General features: G+C 40.7%; 1 protein-coding gene across 1 annotated transcript in view; it reads left to right on the top strand.

Moving 5' to 3' along the window:
- LOC124776566 (protein singed) overlaps window positions 1-18,412 on the top strand; it is a 350,290-nt gene that overhangs the window by 323,828 nt on the left and 8,050 nt on the right. The window contains exon 5 of the mRNA XM_047251606.1: window positions 14,654-14,810. Coding sequence (XP_047107562.1) covers window positions 14,654-14,810 — 157 coding nt within the window. The remainder of the gene's footprint in view (window positions 1-14,653; window positions 14,811-18,412) is intronic.

The following is an 18,412-nucleotide window of genomic DNA, read 5'->3' as shown; positions in this document are numbered from 1 at the left end:
CTTCTTACAAGGAAAAACATCATTGCAGCACTGGGGATCGAACCTGCATCCTCCGTGTAGTAGCGAGACCTGTTTGCTCCAAATATGGAGGCGAAGTTCCGCATTAGTTAAGATTCAGTCAGATTTTCTACGTTTATTAGACACTGAATTTTTAATTAAATTTCTTCCTTGTTTTACCCGAGTGTTCACACATTGTTTTTAGACTGATTAAAAGTTGTAACATTCTTTACACGTTATTCTACTGCATTGATAAGCATCAGAATGTCCAGTTGCAACAAAACTGAAATTATTATAAATTCTGATAACTGAATTCCTTAAAATATCGTATCTTAAATATTTTAGAAATTGGAACCTTAAAATCAACTCTTTACTGTTCTGCACAAAGCCAACACAAATGAAAGAATACCTTTAAATCCTTCTGTTCCACTACAATGTGGGATATTAAGCTTGTTGGTGCGACTAGTTCGTAGTTTCACCTGGATCGCTTGCACTCGCGCGAGTCATAGATAACGTGGTTGTTCGAGCAGCGTTTGATACCGCGTCGAGCCCTGCAGCGTATAGAGAAATCTCGGGCCCTCTCTACCGCGACTATCGTTTGCCCAGCTCCAATAATTTGTTTTTTGGCGGAACTTTATCACGGTACGGGAAGGGGGCCAGGGACTTTGGTGGCAGGTGCTCAAAATCGCAATATCTTTTGAGAAACGCTCTCGCAAAAAATGTATATATTTTATATATGGCGCTTATATTACTTGATGTAAAGTATTTTAAGAGAACACGTTCTTTGGTAAATGCGTATCACCACGCACGCACACGCACACAAAGTTGATGAGTTGGCCATAACTAATGCTCCTTTGGCCCCAGATGGTGTGGTATAACCCAGTACCAAATCCATAACTACCGAAAGAAATGATGGTTTTACAGAAGATATTAGTTTTTTTCAAAGAGAGATTTTAACACATCTCGAGAAAAGTCATGTATGACGTGTTACAGGTGAAAAGCCTGTCCTAGCTTCGGCACACTATTGTGCGTGTGCGTGTGCGTGTGCGTGTGCGTGTGCGTGTGCGTGCGCGTGCGCGTGCGCGTGCGTGCGTTTGCCTGCGAAGGCTGGAGGCCAGTTGCAGCGGGGCTATTTCCGGTGACATCACGACGTGTTTCCAGGTTGCACACAATGGCCTCTATGTGAGAAGGAACAACGAGACTGCAGCCGCGACAGCATTCTCTAGCTGTGCACAACGGCTCCAGCCCAATATGGTCAATAGTTGCTCGTAGATAGCACGTAGCTCAAGATACTTGGTCATATGTGTACGTCTAAGAATAATTCTCGAAGGGAGAGAACGTATAAAAGACAAAACATCGCAACTGACTTTGTTTATTTTTTTAAAAAAAATATCGTGTTGGATCTTACGTCACAAAGAAAGTGAATTACGAATCAAATCATATATTGGAGGAACAAGTCTTCTGTGTCATTGTTGTCATGGAGCCACCATAGTAATACAGGGGAAGCCACGGATTATTTAAACAAAGACGACCTGCAACTAAAGGACTCCCATTCTTTGAAATACCACTAGTTTAAATTTTCTATTTTTGTAAAATGTTTATACTGATCAGGAAGAGGAAGATATTCAAATGACACCTTGCTGTCAGTTTGCACGAACACATTGCAACATGCCTGGCCTGAAAATTCCAATAGCCAGGAACTGTTATGTTCTTTCGCTTTTCGTGATCCAGTATAGCATCAAAATTTAGCAATTTTTCAAGCGTCGAAAATTGCTGATGATGATGATAATTGGTTTGTGGGAGCTCTCAACTGCGATGTTATCAGCGCCCGGACAAATTCCCAACCTTTGAGTCCAGCCTTGCCACTTTCATGAATGATGATGAAAACGTCGAAAATTAAATTCTCTGTTGCGTCGTTTTGGTGGATGTGGCTGGTAACTTCAACGCATGGACAAGAGACGAACAGTTCTGAAGTTGCGTTAACAGTGCTGGATAGCATACGAAGATTCGGTGTGCATTAACATATACGAAGAGTGCATAGACGTAATGAAGAGCGTCTTCCATTGTCAAACAGTAGCAAAACTCAATTTTTGTTTAGAACATTAGTCTTATCAAACGACTCTACAATTACTATTTTTTGGCTAAAACAGAGGTTTAGCGGAATCTCTGGAAATAAAATCTAGAAGTATATCTCAATTCTGTAATGAATTAAAACTGTACCAGTTATCCACAAATGCTCTTCCCCTTCACTTATGTTACAACAGCAGATTTCGTCCTTTTATGGCATATCATAAATGTTCCATGATGATTAGGGTATTTTTCCGAGACTGTTCTTTCACAAGAGAGACCAGATACCCGAAAAGGAAGATGACTACGTTTTACAACAGGCCTCCGTGACCTTCTGGAGGACGGAAAATTTTTCTTTATTTGGTAATGCTCTTAGGTGCTTTTTAATGATTTTAGATTAAAGATTTATACAAAAATGTGCACCGTTTCAAAACTAACTTTGTACACTTGGCTTCATTTGATGGACTAAATAACTAATTACGAAATATTCTCTATTGTAACAAATCGTAAAATGATAATTCAGTAATTACCATGTAAAACAATATTCAGTTATACAGTGGAATATAGCGAACCAACTACGAGGGTTGAATGAAAAGCAATGTCTCCACCTTCGTTAATTGGGTTTGAATGGGAATATTTTAATAAAACAAATGCAGAAATAATCCTTAGAATGTGATCTTTAATTACCAATATTCACTTTTCCATATAATCACCAGCCAATCGGATACACTTCTGCCAACGATGAAAAAGTTTTCTGAAGCTGTCACGGAAGAAGTCGACACTGTTTCTGCAACCATAATCTCACAGTTCTCTCAATTTCTTCATCAGAAGCATAGTGATGTCCCCGCATATCGTCTTTCATTATCGGGAACAGATGGAAGTCAGACAGTGCTAAATCGGGACTGTATGGAGGATGCCGTACGGTGGTGAGATTCAGTCTCTGAAGTTCTGCTATGGTGGCACGTGAACTGTGTGGTTTGGCATTGTCATACTGCAGGAAAACATTTCCCTTTCGGACCCTTGTTAGCCGTCGTTTCAGAGTTCGCAGCGTTGTGATGTAACGCTCTGAATTTATTTTTGTCCCACTATCAAGGAAACCGACATGATTTTTCCAGCTGAGGACTGCGTCTTATTTATTTTTCTGGGGCGAGTCTCCGGTGTACACACGTTTCGTCTCCTGTCACAACTGAATGGAGAAAGGCGTCATCTTCATTCTCGTAACGCGAGAGGAGTTCCTGGCATTGACCGATCGTCTGCGCGGGGTTCCATACTACACACTGTAACAACACAACAATTCAATGTAGCTGTAGAGAAGAGGCTACGGAACAAGCCTCTACCTGCCGCATACCAATGCTGCCAACTGTTGAAGAGTTGCGAAGGTGGAGGCATTACTTTTCAGTCAACCCTCGTGTGTATTTCAGGTGTCTTCATATATGTTGAAAATGTGAGGTGTTTTATCATATTTCCATGTTTGTTTTGAATCTGTAAAATAAAACTGAATGACAATTTGTGTTCCATCTACTTTGATGATTAAACGTCTACCTTCTCTGAGTGTTTATTTTTTTTCATCTCCAAATATTATTCACTTAGTACAGAAACCATATTAAACATTTTTACGAACAGAAATTTAAATTAAATTTGAAACATGTATAAAAATCAGATGGGCTCTGTTCTCGGTGTATTCTGAGGGACACGAGCTGCTGCGCACTGCTGCATTGACTTGCTATTTTCATTATGCCCAACAGTTGGCATCACTTGCGCGTGATGAAAAGGTTGAACATTCAAAAACGTGTATCTAAGGTTTCAATTGGGAAAATATAAGTCTGTTGCAGCTAAGACACAGTAAAAGTTAATGTTTACAGTTGTAACCAGAGGGTCTGAAATGGATAAAGAAGAATATCAATTTATGAAGCAGTATTAATTAAATAATCTTTTTTAACAATGAAATAGTAAGCTGTGTTGAAGGCACAGTGTATAATTGTTTCTGTTGTAATTTGGTACTCAGAAAAAACTCGCAATGGATGAGGTAGAGAGAGACCTAAATTTGTTCGTTTGTATACATTTTTCCTAGCACATAAATATCGATATTTTAAAAAGTTTGGGCTAAATTTTTTTCAATTTTTTTTTTCATTTCGAAGCAGTTTATAGTGCAAAATTTGTCAAGAACATAAGTTATGAAGTTTCCTTCGACCGTAGATAAACTTGGTCATTGGTTTTTCTTCCGAATTTTCGTGTCACGCATGGTATCTCGTCATTCACTTTAACGCGTCGAGTACTGAGCTATTCGAAATGACGTTTCGTCTTGTGTGATCACATCACCATTTGACGATGACATCGCCTGCCGCTCTGCCCAATATGAATCGACTTTAACAGTGTTGGCTGTTAGGTATACTTTCCCAATGGAAGATAATCCTACTAGAAATGAGCGAAGCCATATAACTGTTCCCCGTAGCGCGCGGCGCCAAGTTGAGACTACTCAGAAGTATCATCTATAAGAAGGTCTTGCGTATCAACTACTGAAGCGCACGTGGAGGAAATGCCAGAGCACACCTGGAGACGGGAACCCGTCGGCGAGAGAAGCGGCTAACGGGCCCCCTGTGCTGGAGTACAGCACAGTGCTACCGAACTACCACTCGCCAAACAACAGTCCTCATGTTAATTATGTGCATAACCCAAGGATCTTGTTAGGGGACGTTCACTATTCTACCAGGGGAAGTATCAGTGCACTTACATACAAGTTAATTTTCTCTGAAAACATGGCTATAATCATTTGCAGAATGGGATTTCTACTTTTATCTTAAACTACAGTAAAATTCAATGAAATTAACCCAACTACATACACACTGTATATTACTTATTCAGAAATTCATATACAGGTATGGTGTAGAATGAGTACTCAGATTGAGTGTTAGGAGAGGTATGCCAAAGGAAAAATGAGATGCATTAAAAGCTCCACTGTCTGATATTGACTAGGGACAGAAAATTATAGAAAAGTCTCTAGTGAAGGCTTCTCAGACCTCTTGAAACAGGCACAGACAATAACAGAATACAAAAATGGAGAACCAGTCAAGTACCAAGATATAGGCCAATTTACGTCATTCTAGACTTACCTAAAATTATTGAATATATTATGAAACATTAGTTTTTGAATTACTTTGAAGAAAATGATATCTTCCATGATTCACAACATAGTTTTCAAAAGGGGAAGTTGACAACTAGTACCACAGTGGGCTTATTAAAAAGTATTAAGATGGCATTTGGAGGGAGGAGGGGAGAGAGAGATGGTTTGGTTTGTGAGGTGCTCAATTGCACGGGAGGGAGGGAGGGGGGGGAGAGAGAGAGAGAGAGAGAGAGAGAGAGAGAGAGAGAGAGAGAGAGAGAGAGAGAGAGAAAATGAATGTGGCACTCGTACAGTGCAATTTGAGCAAAGCATTTGACTACATTCACAGTATAATCAAAAAAGTAAAATACTGTGGTGTGGGAGGTGCTGTTCTTGCTAACCTTGAGTGCTACTTAGAAAACAGATGGCAGCTTGTTTCAGTTCAAAGGAGCAGCATCATGGGAGTAGAAGTTAGAACACAACGTACCACAATATTTCGTCACAGCCCCCCCCCCCCCCCCCCTCATCCTCATTTTGCAAGTGAGTTACCATGGTAACACACTACAATCTGTTGATGATACTGTTATTTATCACGAATTGAAAAAAACTAGCCCTAGGAGTCCTGGAATCAGAAGTGCTATTAAAAAAAAATCAAGGAAGGTTCACTTCAAATAAGACGAAAATAAATGCAGAGAAAACTCAGTTTATGGTATGCAGCTTCAGCAAAAATACATAACTGGAAAATGTAGAAACTGTGAAACTAATGGGGTTTTGTATAGACTTTAAACTCACATGGAATGGGTACATTGAGCAGGTATGCAAAGACACTGTCAAGTGTAGTACACTTTCTAGGAGATCATAAAAATCTCGATTACATGATTATATCATGTCTTGTTTGATAGCCATATTACATATGGATTACAGCTCTGGGGTCATTTATTAGTCTGCAAGGAATTACTTTTACTGCAAAAGAACGTAGCAGGAATTATTAGATTGAGTAGGGGACAGGAGCACTGCAGGTCATTATTTACAAACTTGGGAATAATAACTGTTTACAGCCATTATGTATTTTTGTGCCTGTTCCATGTTAGCTTTCTTTAGCAAGAGGTACGAGATACACAACCACAACACCCTCAACAAAGAGAACACAAATGTATCAACCCTTTAGTCTGCCCAAAATCAGAAATAGCTTTCCAACAATGGCCCTGAGAATGTTCAGACCACATCCTGCCACTGGAGAGGTTCAAGGAAAAAAATATTCAAGAGACTGCAAACTACATCCACTACACAAGTCTGCAGGCTTTCGTGGCCATTGTCACTGAAGTAAAAATCTTCTGGGTTATTAGGCCGCGTCGTGTTTCTTCTAAAATGATCGACGCTTTGACCCCTCTGCTGGGACCTTCCTCAGGATGTTCTAGCAGTAGTGGACACCAGAAGATCCTGAGGGAGATCCCAGCAGAGGGGTCAAAACGTCGATCATTTTAGAAGAAACATGATACGGCCTAATAACCCAGAAGATTTTAACTACATCCACTACACTCGATCTAGGAATGTTTTTACTGGGAGGAAAGTGAATGGATTTACTGCACTTTCTGCAAAACTAGTGAATCTGTCAGAGAACTAAAATGTCAATTCTAGATAAAATGTATCTGCAGTAAAATGCTTCAGTTTTTCAATTTTTTTTGTCATTTTTGATTCAGTCTATTCAACTGCTGCGGGTGAACAACACAGAACTGGTAATAAGTGGTGGTAAGTATCCATTCTGGTCAGTCTGAATTATACTTCATGGCACCCTCATAAAAAAATCCCTCTCTAATATTGATACTGTCAGTGGCGGTTAAGTTTGTTGGGGTGTTTTCAGGATATGTATGCTCATTCAGCTAAAATGCAGGGTACTTCCAATTACCTTACAAAGTTTCAGATTGATTAATATGTAAGTACTGAGTAACAAGTGAAAGGAACATTCTGAAAGAGAGAATTTCCTGCTTTTCACAATTTCAGCCGTAGTTGCAAAAATTTTGAAATGACAATGGCCTAATGATTAAGGCACTCATGTTTGAAACATGCTATTTTTGCAAGAATTAATAAATAATTAAATTCGTGAAGTGTGGATAGGTACAGATGAATGGCTTTAGAAAATATCATGCAAACATTTTGCAACTGACAAAGCTATCACTAGAGCTGAGAAAAGGAACATCTCAATGTCATCAAGGCCATAACGCAGAAGCACCAGCTCAGTTACACAGCAATCAGAGGAAAAAAAGATCATGACACAACTGATATTTGCTTGAAGTGATTTAGAGAAACTATAGAAAACCCATATTAGAGTGGCCAGAAAGTGATCTGGAACCCGTACCTCTAACATGACCACCACATTATCTTTACCACTACAACATGTTGCTTGGTAAAAACACTTGTAGCTTGAGTATGATGGCAGGTATTGTCTTATTTATTCACTATTTCTTACCTGACTACCCTATTATCGATTGCTTTGATGAAGCGGCGAACAGTATTAGGTGATAATTAATTAATGATGAGATTCCTAAAAACTGTAGTACAATTGAAGCCTTTTCCATTAATGCACTTTTTGAGCACAATTTCTCAGTGAGCATTCTACATCTACATCTACATCTATACTCCGCGAGCCACCTTACGGTGTGTGGCGGAGGGTACTTATTGTACCACTATCTGATCCCCCCTTCCCTGTTCCATTCACGAATTGTGCGTGGGAAGAACGACTGCTTGTAAGTCTCCGTATTTGCTCTAATTTCTCGGATCTTTTCGTTGTGATCATTACGCGAGATATATGTGGGCGGTAGTAATATGTTGCCCATCTCTTCCCGGAATGTGCTCTCTCGTAATTTCGATAATAAACCTCTCCGTATTGCGTAACGCCTTTCTTGAAGTGTCCGCCACTGGAGCTTGTTCAGCATCTCCGTAACGCTCTCGCGCTGACTAAATGTCCCCATGACGAATCGCGCTGCTTTTCGCTGGATCATGTCTATCTCTTCTATTAATCCAACCTGGTAAGGGTCCCATACTGATGAGCAATACTCAAGAATCGGACGAACAAGCGTTTTGTAAGCTACTTCTTTCGTCGATGAGTCACATTTTCTTAGAATTCTTCCTATGAATCTCAACCTGGCGCCTGCTTTTCCCACTATTTGTTTTATATGATCATTCCATTTCAGATCGCTCCGGATAGTAACTCCTAAGTATTTTACGGTCGTTACCGCTTCCAATGATTTACCACCTATGGCATAGTCGTACTGGAATGGATTTCTGCCCCTATGTATGCGCATTATATTACATTTATCTACGTTTAGGGAAAGCTGCCAGCTGTCGCACCATGCATTAATCCTCTGCAGGTCCTCCTGGAGTACGTACGAGTCTTCTGATGTTGCTACTTTCTTGTAGACAACCGTGTCATCTGCAAATAGCCTCACGGAGCTACCGATGTTGTCAACTAAGTCATTTATGTATATTGTAAACAATAAAGGTCCTATCACGCTTCCCTGCGGTACTCCCGAAATTACCTCTACATCTGCAGATTTTGAACCGTTAAGAGTGACATGTTGTGTTCTTTCTTCTAGGAAATCCTGAATCCAATCACAAACCTGGTCCGATATTCCGTAAGCTCGTATTTTTTTCACTAAACGTAAGTGCGGAACCGTATCAAATGCCTTCCTGAAGTCCAGGAATACGGCATCAATCTGCTCGCCAGTGTCTACGGCACTGTGAATTTCTTGGGCAAATAGGGCGAGCTGAGTTTCACATGATCTCTGTTTGCGGAATCCATGTTGGTTATGATGAAGGAGATTTGTATTATCTAAGAACGTCATAATACGAGAACACAAAACATGTTCCATTATTCTACAACAGATTGACGTAAGCGAAATAGGCCTATAATTATTCGCATCTGATTTATGACCCTTCTTGAAACCAGTCGCTAGGTACTTTACGTTCTTCCAGCGATCTACGATAAATTGCTGATAGAAAGGGGGCAAGTTCTTTAGCATAATCACTGTAGAATCTTAAGGGTATCTCGTCTGGTCCGGATGCTTTTCCGCTACTAAGTGATAGCAGTTGTTTTTCAATTCCGATATCGTTTATTTCAATATTTTCCATTTTGGCGTCCGTGCGACGGCTGAAGTCTGGGACCGTGTTACGATTTTCCGCAGTGAAACAGTTTCGGAACACTGAATTCAGTATTTCTGCCTTTCTTCGGTCGTCCTCTGTTTCGGTGCCATCGTGGTCAACGAGTGACTGAATAGGGGATTTAGATCCGCTTACCGATTTTACATATGACCAAAACTTTTTAGGGTTCTTGTTTAGATTGTTTGCCAATGTTTTATGTTCGAATTCGTTGAATGCTTCTCTCATTGCTCTCTTTACGCTCTTTTTCGCTTCGTTCAGCTTTTCCTTATCAGCTATGATTCGACTACTCTTAAACCTATGATGAAGCTTTCTTTGTTTCCGTAGTACCTTTCGTACATGATTGTTATACCACGGTGGATCTTTCCCCTCGCTTTGGACCTTAGTCGGTACGAACTTATCTAAGGCGTACTGGACGATGTTTCTGAATTTTTTCCATTTTTGTTCCACATCCTCTTCCTCAGAAATGAACGTTTGATGGTGGTCACTCAGATATTCTGCGATTTGTGCCCTATCACTCTTGTTAAGCAAATATATTTTCCTTCCTTTCTTGGCATTTCTTATTACGCTTGTAGTCATTGATGCAACCACTGACTTATGATCACTGATACCCTCTTCTACATTCACGGAGTCGAAAAGTTCCGGTCTATTTGTTGCTATGAGGTCTAAAACGTTAGCTTCACGAGTTGGTTCTCTAACTATCTGCTCGAAGTAATTCTCGGACAAGGCAGTCAGGATAATGTCACAAGAGTCTCTGTCCCTGGCTCCAGTTCTGATTGTGTGACTATCCCATTCTATACCTGGTAGATTGAAGTCTCCCCCTATTACAATAGTATGGTCACGAAACTTCTTCACGACGTTCTGCAGGTTCTCTCTGAGGCGCTCAACTACTACGGTTGCTGATGCAGGTGGTCTATAGAAGCATCCGACTATCATATCTGACCCACCTTTGATACTTAACTTAACCCAGATTATTTCACATTCGCATTCGCTAATAACTTCACTGGATATTATTGAATTCTTTACTGCTATAAATACTCCTCCACCATTGGCGTTTATCCTATCCTTGCGGTATATATTCCATTCTGTGTCTAGGATTTCGTTACTGTTCACTTCCGGTTTTAACCAACTTTCCGTTCCTAATACTATATGCGCACTATTTCCTTCAATAAGAGATACTAATTCAGGAACCTTGCCCTGGATACTCCTGCAGTTTACCAATATTACGTTAACTTTTCCTGTTTTTGGTCTCTGAGGACGGACGTTCTTTATCAACGATGATAATGTCCTCTCTGGTAAGCCGTCAGGTATTTTATCGTTTCGCCCAAGGGGGGGTCCCTCTAACCTAAAAAACCCCCGTGTGCACGCCACACGTACTCTGCTACCCTAGTAGCTGCTTCCGGTGTGTAGTGCACGCCTGACCTGTCTAGGGGGGCCCTACAGTTCTCCACCCAATAACGGAGGTCGATGAATTTGCAACCATTATAGTCGCAGAGTCGTCTGAGCCTCTGGTTTAGACCCTCCACACGGCTCCAAACCAGAGGACCGCGATCGACTCTGGGCACTATGCTGCAGATATTAAGCTCAGCTTGCACTCCGCGTGCGATGCTGGTTGTCTTCACCAAATCAGCCAGCCGCCGGAAGGAACCAAGGATGGCCTCAGAACCCAAGCGGCAGGCGTCATTCGTTCCGACATGTGCTACTATCTGCAGCCGGTCACACCCAGTGCGTTCAATAGCTGCCGGAAGGGCCTCCTCCACATTACGGACGAGACCCCCCGGCAAGCACACCGAGTGCACACTGGCATTCTTCCCCGACCTACCCGCTATTTTCCTGAGGGGCTCCATAACCCGCCTAACGTTGGAGCTCCCTATAACTAATAGGCCCGCCCTCTGTGACTGTCGGGACCTTGCCGGAGAATCGGCCACTGGCCCAACAGGCGAGGCATCCTGTGGTGGCTCGGAAACGATGTCATCACCACTAGGAAGCACCCCGTCCGTACCTGTTGGAAAGGGGTAAGGCAGCTGCCACGCGGCCAGATCCCACCTTCGCCTTTCGGCCAGGCACGCGCGAGCCCACCACTGTCCGCCATTCACCCTGGAGTGATGGCTGACCGGTAAGATGCTCACTGCCGGAAGACGCAGCGACATCAGGGGTTCCATGTGATTCCAAGGCCACCGAAGTAGGCATAGGTCTCACCACAGTTGCCCCAACGCCACTACGAGCCGACGCCTGCGCCTCGAGCTCGATGAGCCTAACAGACAAAGCCTCCACCTGCCCCCGAAGAGTGGCCAATTCTCCTTGCGTCCGCTCACAACAACCACAGTCCCTACACATGACTATGTTTACCCTACTCTATACGGTGACAAATTCCCAAGATAATCTTCTGATGAGCTACTCTGATAATCAAGAAACACTCACTGAAATACGAGACGCGAAAACTACGCTAGGTTTTCCCAGAAAAACTACTTAAAAGCTAAGCGCAGCAAATAAGTACAAAAACGCTTTATACAAACAGTACTCGCTGCTGCTGGTGCTCTCGCTCTGGCTGTCACAAGACAACTGCTGATTCAAGTGACTAGTGGCTAACGGCCGCGAAACAAACAAAAGACGGTTTTAGGGCGCTTTCTGTTCTAAACGATCAAGAAAACACTAAGAAATCTAACACGAAAACTACGTAAAGTTTTATCAAGAACTGTTAGTTACTATGCAGAGCAGATAAACACAAATAGAATCCCTTCCTTAGTGGAAGGTCGTAATCAAAATGCAAAATAAACGCTTTATACAAACAGTACTCGCTGCTGCTGGTGCTCAAATCTAAATACATAATGGAGCTCACTGAACTCATTTTCTCTGGCTTTTTTTGAGTAAAAAGCCTCTTAAGCCTGTTTTTGCAAGCATGTCTCTGGCCTTGTGTGCAATTTCTTGACGTTTCAATACAATACAATACAATACAGTACAATAGACTGAAGAAAAATGGGGAAAGTGGTATGAAAAAGATGGATTGAAATAGTCAGGTATAGTGGATTTTAAACAGGCTAAAAGTCTGTGATGTAGGCCAACCATGGTTGCAGGTGCCTCAGTTACACATGCAAGTATATTTGCTAAAGAAATGTGTGTGTTCTTTTGTTTTTAGTTGGAAAAAGGGGGGGGGGTGTCAATGGGTTACTCGTGTAGGTTTTGGTGGCAGACTTCATTAATGAATGCTTTGAACTAGCAACAATGCTTCATTGCCTATAGCTATTGATTCATTAATATGTGTAACAAATTCTGTGTCCTGAAACACAGTGCAGACCTTTACTTCCACATAAAAAACCATCTCATTGATTATGAGTCATTACTTGATGGGACTGATTTAATTATGGCACATGCATCTGACTCCAGCATAGTACTGCCACTTTCTTTGATCGTGAGTAATACAAATGTTTCCCCATTAGTAGAGAAGTTGTCAGTTTTTGCTATTATAGATACATTTTATAGGAAGCTAGGAGGCCTTTGTCAGTGACAGTAGAATTTTCAAACAACTGCATTTCTCAGTCTTTGTTTTTAAAGCTTGGAAAAATAAAACAGATGTACTCACTTTGTCAGAGTGAAATTTTTCGGGATCATCACTTGGTCCAGAAAGCTCATAGATTAATTTGAAAATTTCTTTTCACAAATGTTAATTGTCCATTTGTAGGATGGGGTGAATGCATATTTAAGATATTCATATGAAAATTATTGTCCTTTCGTTTCCTCGACCGTTTTAAGAAAATGTGCTTTCAAAACGTCTCATTTCATATTGCTCCACCAAGCACAGGTACTGTAATATACACACAGTTTAAGCAATGTGTATACTGGTGCTTCACTGCTGCCGAAGAAGTCGTCATTACAGAGTCAGTTAAGAATTATACCAGAAGAACTTGAAAACAAGATAAAAAGGTATTTAAAAGCTGTTGAAATAATGACTTCCACAAGTCACAGTATTGTCAAAAAGTTTTCTATCTTGGATATAGTAAGTCTGCATGAAGTGGACAACCTCAGACTCAAGATACAGGCAAAGATCTGACAAGGGAATTCCGTTAACCAACTGGTAATAGAAATAACATTTTAGTCAGTAGTATTGGTTTTAGCTGTCATGAAGTATAGTACCAATATTTCAGAAACTAAATTCAGGTAATTTTCTGTGTTAGTAACTGAAAGAACAATGAAATAAAAGTGGGCACAGAACACTCACCATTGCTGCCTCCTTTTTGTTACAACCACCCCTCTGCCCAGCTGCTGCATTCTCTCTTCAAGAAGTGTAACACCCCACCAGGAGGCAACAATCTCACAATGAGAACCACTGATGCAACTTACATAACCATTAGACAAACCCACGTCAGCTTAATAGGTTGCACATATTGCTCAAGAAACAAAAAAAGTTCGAGATGTATTATTGTTCTCTTAATTTGCTTTTGTGTGCACTACATCAATACTGTTCTATCAACATTGTTCTGAAATGATAAATGTATGAGGGTTGGAACTTAAATAGTTGCAACTATTTATTCACAACCAATACAAAAGAGTTACTGTCCTTCAAAGTAGTCACCAGCATTATGTAGAACTCGTTGCCAGTGATGTGGAAGGTCTAGTATACCGTTAGCAGGGCCTGTTCTGTTGATGGTGCGAATGGAGCGGTCTACTGCCTGTCGAATCTCTGGAATAGTTCTGAAGTGAATGCCACGAAGTGGTTCCTTCATCTTTGGAATCAAATCAGTCACAAGGACTTAAGTCCGGGCAGTATGTTGGATGGTACAGTACTTCCCAGCCCCATGGACTGAACAGAGCAGCCACAGCTTGCGCTGTATGCGCCCGCACATTGTCGTGCAAAATGATGGTTGGGTTGCGCAGAAAGTGTTGCCGCTTCTTTTGCAAAGCTGGTCACAGGTGATGCTCTAAAAACGAACAGTAATACTGTGCATTGACGGTCTGCCATGGAGGAATGTAATGCATTAGGATAACACCATCACAGTCGTACACGAAAATCACCATAATTTTAGACTGCTCCATCAACTGAACAGGTTCTGCTAATGGTATACTACACCTTCCATTGTTGGCGGCAGGTTCTACACAATACTGGTGACTACTTTGAAGGACAGTAAGAGGGGAAAACATGTAACTCTTTTGTATCGGATGTGAATAAATATTTGCCACTATTTAAGTTCCAACCCTTGTAGTTAACTTCCTACAAGTAAACGCCTTCCTCCACCATTAATTAAAATTGGATGTCACTTCAGATACCTTTGTAACATTTCAAGACAATTATATAAGAAAAAGATATTCATTTACATTTTTCTTTTCTTATACCCACAGGTGTAGATGTAACAGCCAACCAAGATGAAATCTCAGACCACGAGACTTTCCAGCTGGAATATGATGCTGCCACCAAACGCTGGTACATTCGCACCATGCAGGATCGTTACTGGACTTTGGAGACTGGTGGTGGTATTCAGGCAAGCAGTGACAAAAAGTAAGTACATAAATGTATTGTGATGTTATTAACATTTTCTATTTCCTGTATAGCTTTATCAGAAATTACATCAATCTGTGGAAAAACATATGTAGAAGACATGTATAGTTACACCACCTTAGTCACACTTACATTCACAGTGCTATTGATGGGAACCAGCAGACATGAACCTAGCCTTGCTGTGCTGGTACTGCAAACTGCTGAAAACAGGGGGAAACTACAGCCATAATTTTTCCCAAGGGAATGCATCTTTACTGTATGGATAAATGATGATGGTGTCCTCTTGGGTAAAATATTCCAGAGGTAAAATAGTCCTCCATTCAGATCTCCGGGTGGGGACTGCTCAGGAGGATGTCATTATCAGGAGGAAGAAAACTGGGATTCTATGAATTGGAGCATGGAATGTCAGCTCCCTTAATTGGGCAGGTAGGTTGGAAAATTTAAAAAGGGAAATGGATAGGTTAAAGGTAGATATAGTGGGAATTAGTGAAGTTCGGTGGTAGGGGAACAAGACTTCTGGTCAGATGCATACAGGGTTATAAGTAAAAAGTCAAATAGGGGTAATGTAGGAGTAGGTTTAATAAGGAATAAAAAAATAGGAGCGCAGATAAGTTACTATGAACAGCATAGTGAATGCATTATTGTAGCCAAGATAGACATGAAGCCCACGCCTACCACAGTAGTACAAGTCTATATGTCATCTAGCTCCACAGATGATGAAGAGATTGAATATACAGTATGTATGGTGTGATAAAAGAAACTATTCAGATAGTTAAAGGGAGACAAAAATTTAATAGACATGGGGGACTGGAATTCGATATTAAGGAATGAAAGAGGAAGCCGCCTTGTAGAATTTTGTGCAGAGCATAAATTAATCATAGCTAACACTTGGTTCAAGAATCATAAAAGAAGGTTGTATACATGGAAGAGGGGTGGAACACTGGAAGATTTCAGATACATTATATAACAGTAAGACGAAGATTTAGGAACCAGGTTTTAAATTGTAAGACATTTCCAGGGGCAGATGTAGACTCTGAGCACAGTTTATTGGTCATGAACTGTAGACTAAAACTGAAGAAACTACAAAAAGGTAGGAATTTAAGGAGATGGGACCTTGATAAACTGAAAGGACGAGAGGTTGTAGCGAGTTTCAACGGTTGACAAGAACAGGGGAAAGAAATACAGTAGAAGAAGAATGGGCCACTCTGAGAGATGAAATAGTGAAGGCAGCAGAGGATCAAGTAGGTAGAAAGATGAGGGCTAGTAGAAATCCTTGGGTAACAGAAGAGGTATTGAATTTAATTGATGAAAGAACAACATATAAAAATCCCATAAATGAAGCAGGCGAAAAGGAATACAAATGTTTCAAAAATGAGATTGACAGGAAGTGCAAAATAGCTAAGCAGAGATGGCTAGAGGACAAATGTAAGGATGTAGAAGCATTTATCACCAGGAGGTAAGATAGCAATGAAGATGAAATGGGAGATATGATACTGCATGAAGAATTTGACATGAAAGACCTAAGTCAAAAAAGGCCCTGGGAGTAAACAACATTCCATTAGAACTTGATAGCCTTGGGAGAGCCAGCCATGACAAAACTCTACCATCTGGTGGGCAAGATGTAAGAGACAGGTGAAATACCCTCAGACTTCAAGAAGAATATAATAATTCCAGTCAAAAAGGAAGCAGGTGTCGATAGGTGTGAAATTACTGAACTTTCAGTTTAATAAGTCCTGGCTACAAATTTCTAACACTAATTCTTTACAGACAAATGGAAAAGCTGGTAGAAGCCAATCTCAGGGAAGATCAGTTTGGATTCCGTAGAAGTGCTGGAACATTCGAGGCAATACTAACCCTTATTTTAGAATATAAACCCTTATCTTAGAAGATAGACTAAGCAATGGCAAATGTACATCTCTAGCATTTTTAGACTGAGAGAAAGCTTTGCTTCCCCCTACTTATACCTCCCGAGGATATCACGAATGTAAAATTAGAGAGATTTGAGCACATACGGAGGCTTTCCGGCAGTCGTTCTTCCCGCGAACCATACGCGACTGAAACAGGAAAGGGAGGTAATGACAGTGGCACATAAAATGCCCTCCACCACACACCGTTGGGTGGCTTGCGGAGTATAAATGTAGATGTAGATGTAGACTGGAATACTCTCTTTCAAATCCTGAAGGTGGCAGAGGTAAAATACAGGGAGCAAAAGGCTATTTACAACTTCTACAGAAACCAGATGGCAGTCGAGGGGCATTAAAGGGAAGCAATGGTTGAGAAGGGAGTGAGACAGTATGTACATTGACCAAGCAGTAAAGAAAACAAAAGAAAGATTTGGAGTAGGAATTAAAATCCATGGAGAAGAAATAAAAACTTTGAGGTCTGCTGATGATACTGTAATTCTGTCTGAAACAGCAAAGGAACTGGACGAAATGGGCAGTGTCTTGAAAGGAGGATATAAGATGAACATCAACAAAAGCAAGACAAGGAGAATGGAATGTAGTTGAATTAAATCAGATAATGCTGAGGGAATTAGGTTAGGAAATGACACTTAAGTAGTAGATGAGTTTTGCTATCTGAGCAGCAAAATAACTGATGATGGTTGAAGTAGAGAGGATATAAAATGTAGATTGGCTATGGCAAGGAAAGTGTTTCTGAACAAGAGGAATTTGTTATCGTCAAGTATAGTGTCAGGAAGTTGTTTCTGTAAGTATTTGTATGAAGTTTAGCCATGTATGGAAGCGAAACATGGATGATAAATACCATAGTTTAGACAAGAAGAGAAGTGAAGCTTTCGAAATGTGGTGCTACAAAAAAATGCTGAAGATTAGATGGGTAGATCATGTAACTAATGCGGAAGTACTGAATAGAATTGTGGAGAAGAGGAAATTGTGGCACAACCTGACTAAAAGAAGGGATGGGTTGGTAGGACACGTTCTGAGGCATCAAGGGATCACCAAGTTAGTATTGGAGGGAAGCATGGATGGTAAAAATCGTAGAGGAAGACCGAGAGATGAATACACTAAGCAGATTCAGAAGAATGTAGGTTGCCGTAGTTACTCGCAGATGAAGAAGCTTGCACAGGATAGAGTAGCATGGAGAGTTGCATCAAACCAGTCTCTGACTGAAGACAACAACAACAACGTAGATGGGAGCAAGTGAAGTGAAGTTAAATGCTTCATTCATAAAGTGAAAAAAATTTAAGAGATTATTCATTCTTTACCTAATGGTGGAAAGTTAAATTTCTGAAATAAATCACTGTTCTGTCATATATTCCTTTACACAAACAACTGTAACTTCCTCACTTCTTCTACCTTATGCTTTTTTGTGAATCAGTTCCCATGTAGGTGGGTGGGCTGTGATAGGGCAAAGGGGCATTTGAACTGAAGCAGACACAATTACCACTCTTTATAGAATGAATTTTCCACTCTGCTGAAGAATTTGTGTTGTTTTAACCTTTTCTAACAGATTAAAACTGTGTGTCATCACAACTCAGATCCAAAATTTTGTCATTCAGAAGAAATAATCATACCAACTGAGCTATCTAGGAACAACTCATAACCTGCCATCAGTTCTGCTACTCTCTCTCTCTCTCTCTCTCT

Source organism: Schistocerca piceifrons, chromosome 2 (assembly GCF_021461385.2).
Source record: "Schistocerca piceifrons isolate TAMUIC-IGC-003096 chromosome 2, iqSchPice1.1, whole genome shotgun sequence".
NCBI lineage: Eukaryota > Metazoa > Arthropoda > Insecta > Orthoptera > Acrididae > Schistocerca > Schistocerca piceifrons.
Note: the sequence above shows the minus strand (reverse complement) of the source record. Positions and strands in the feature narration are given on the sequence as shown.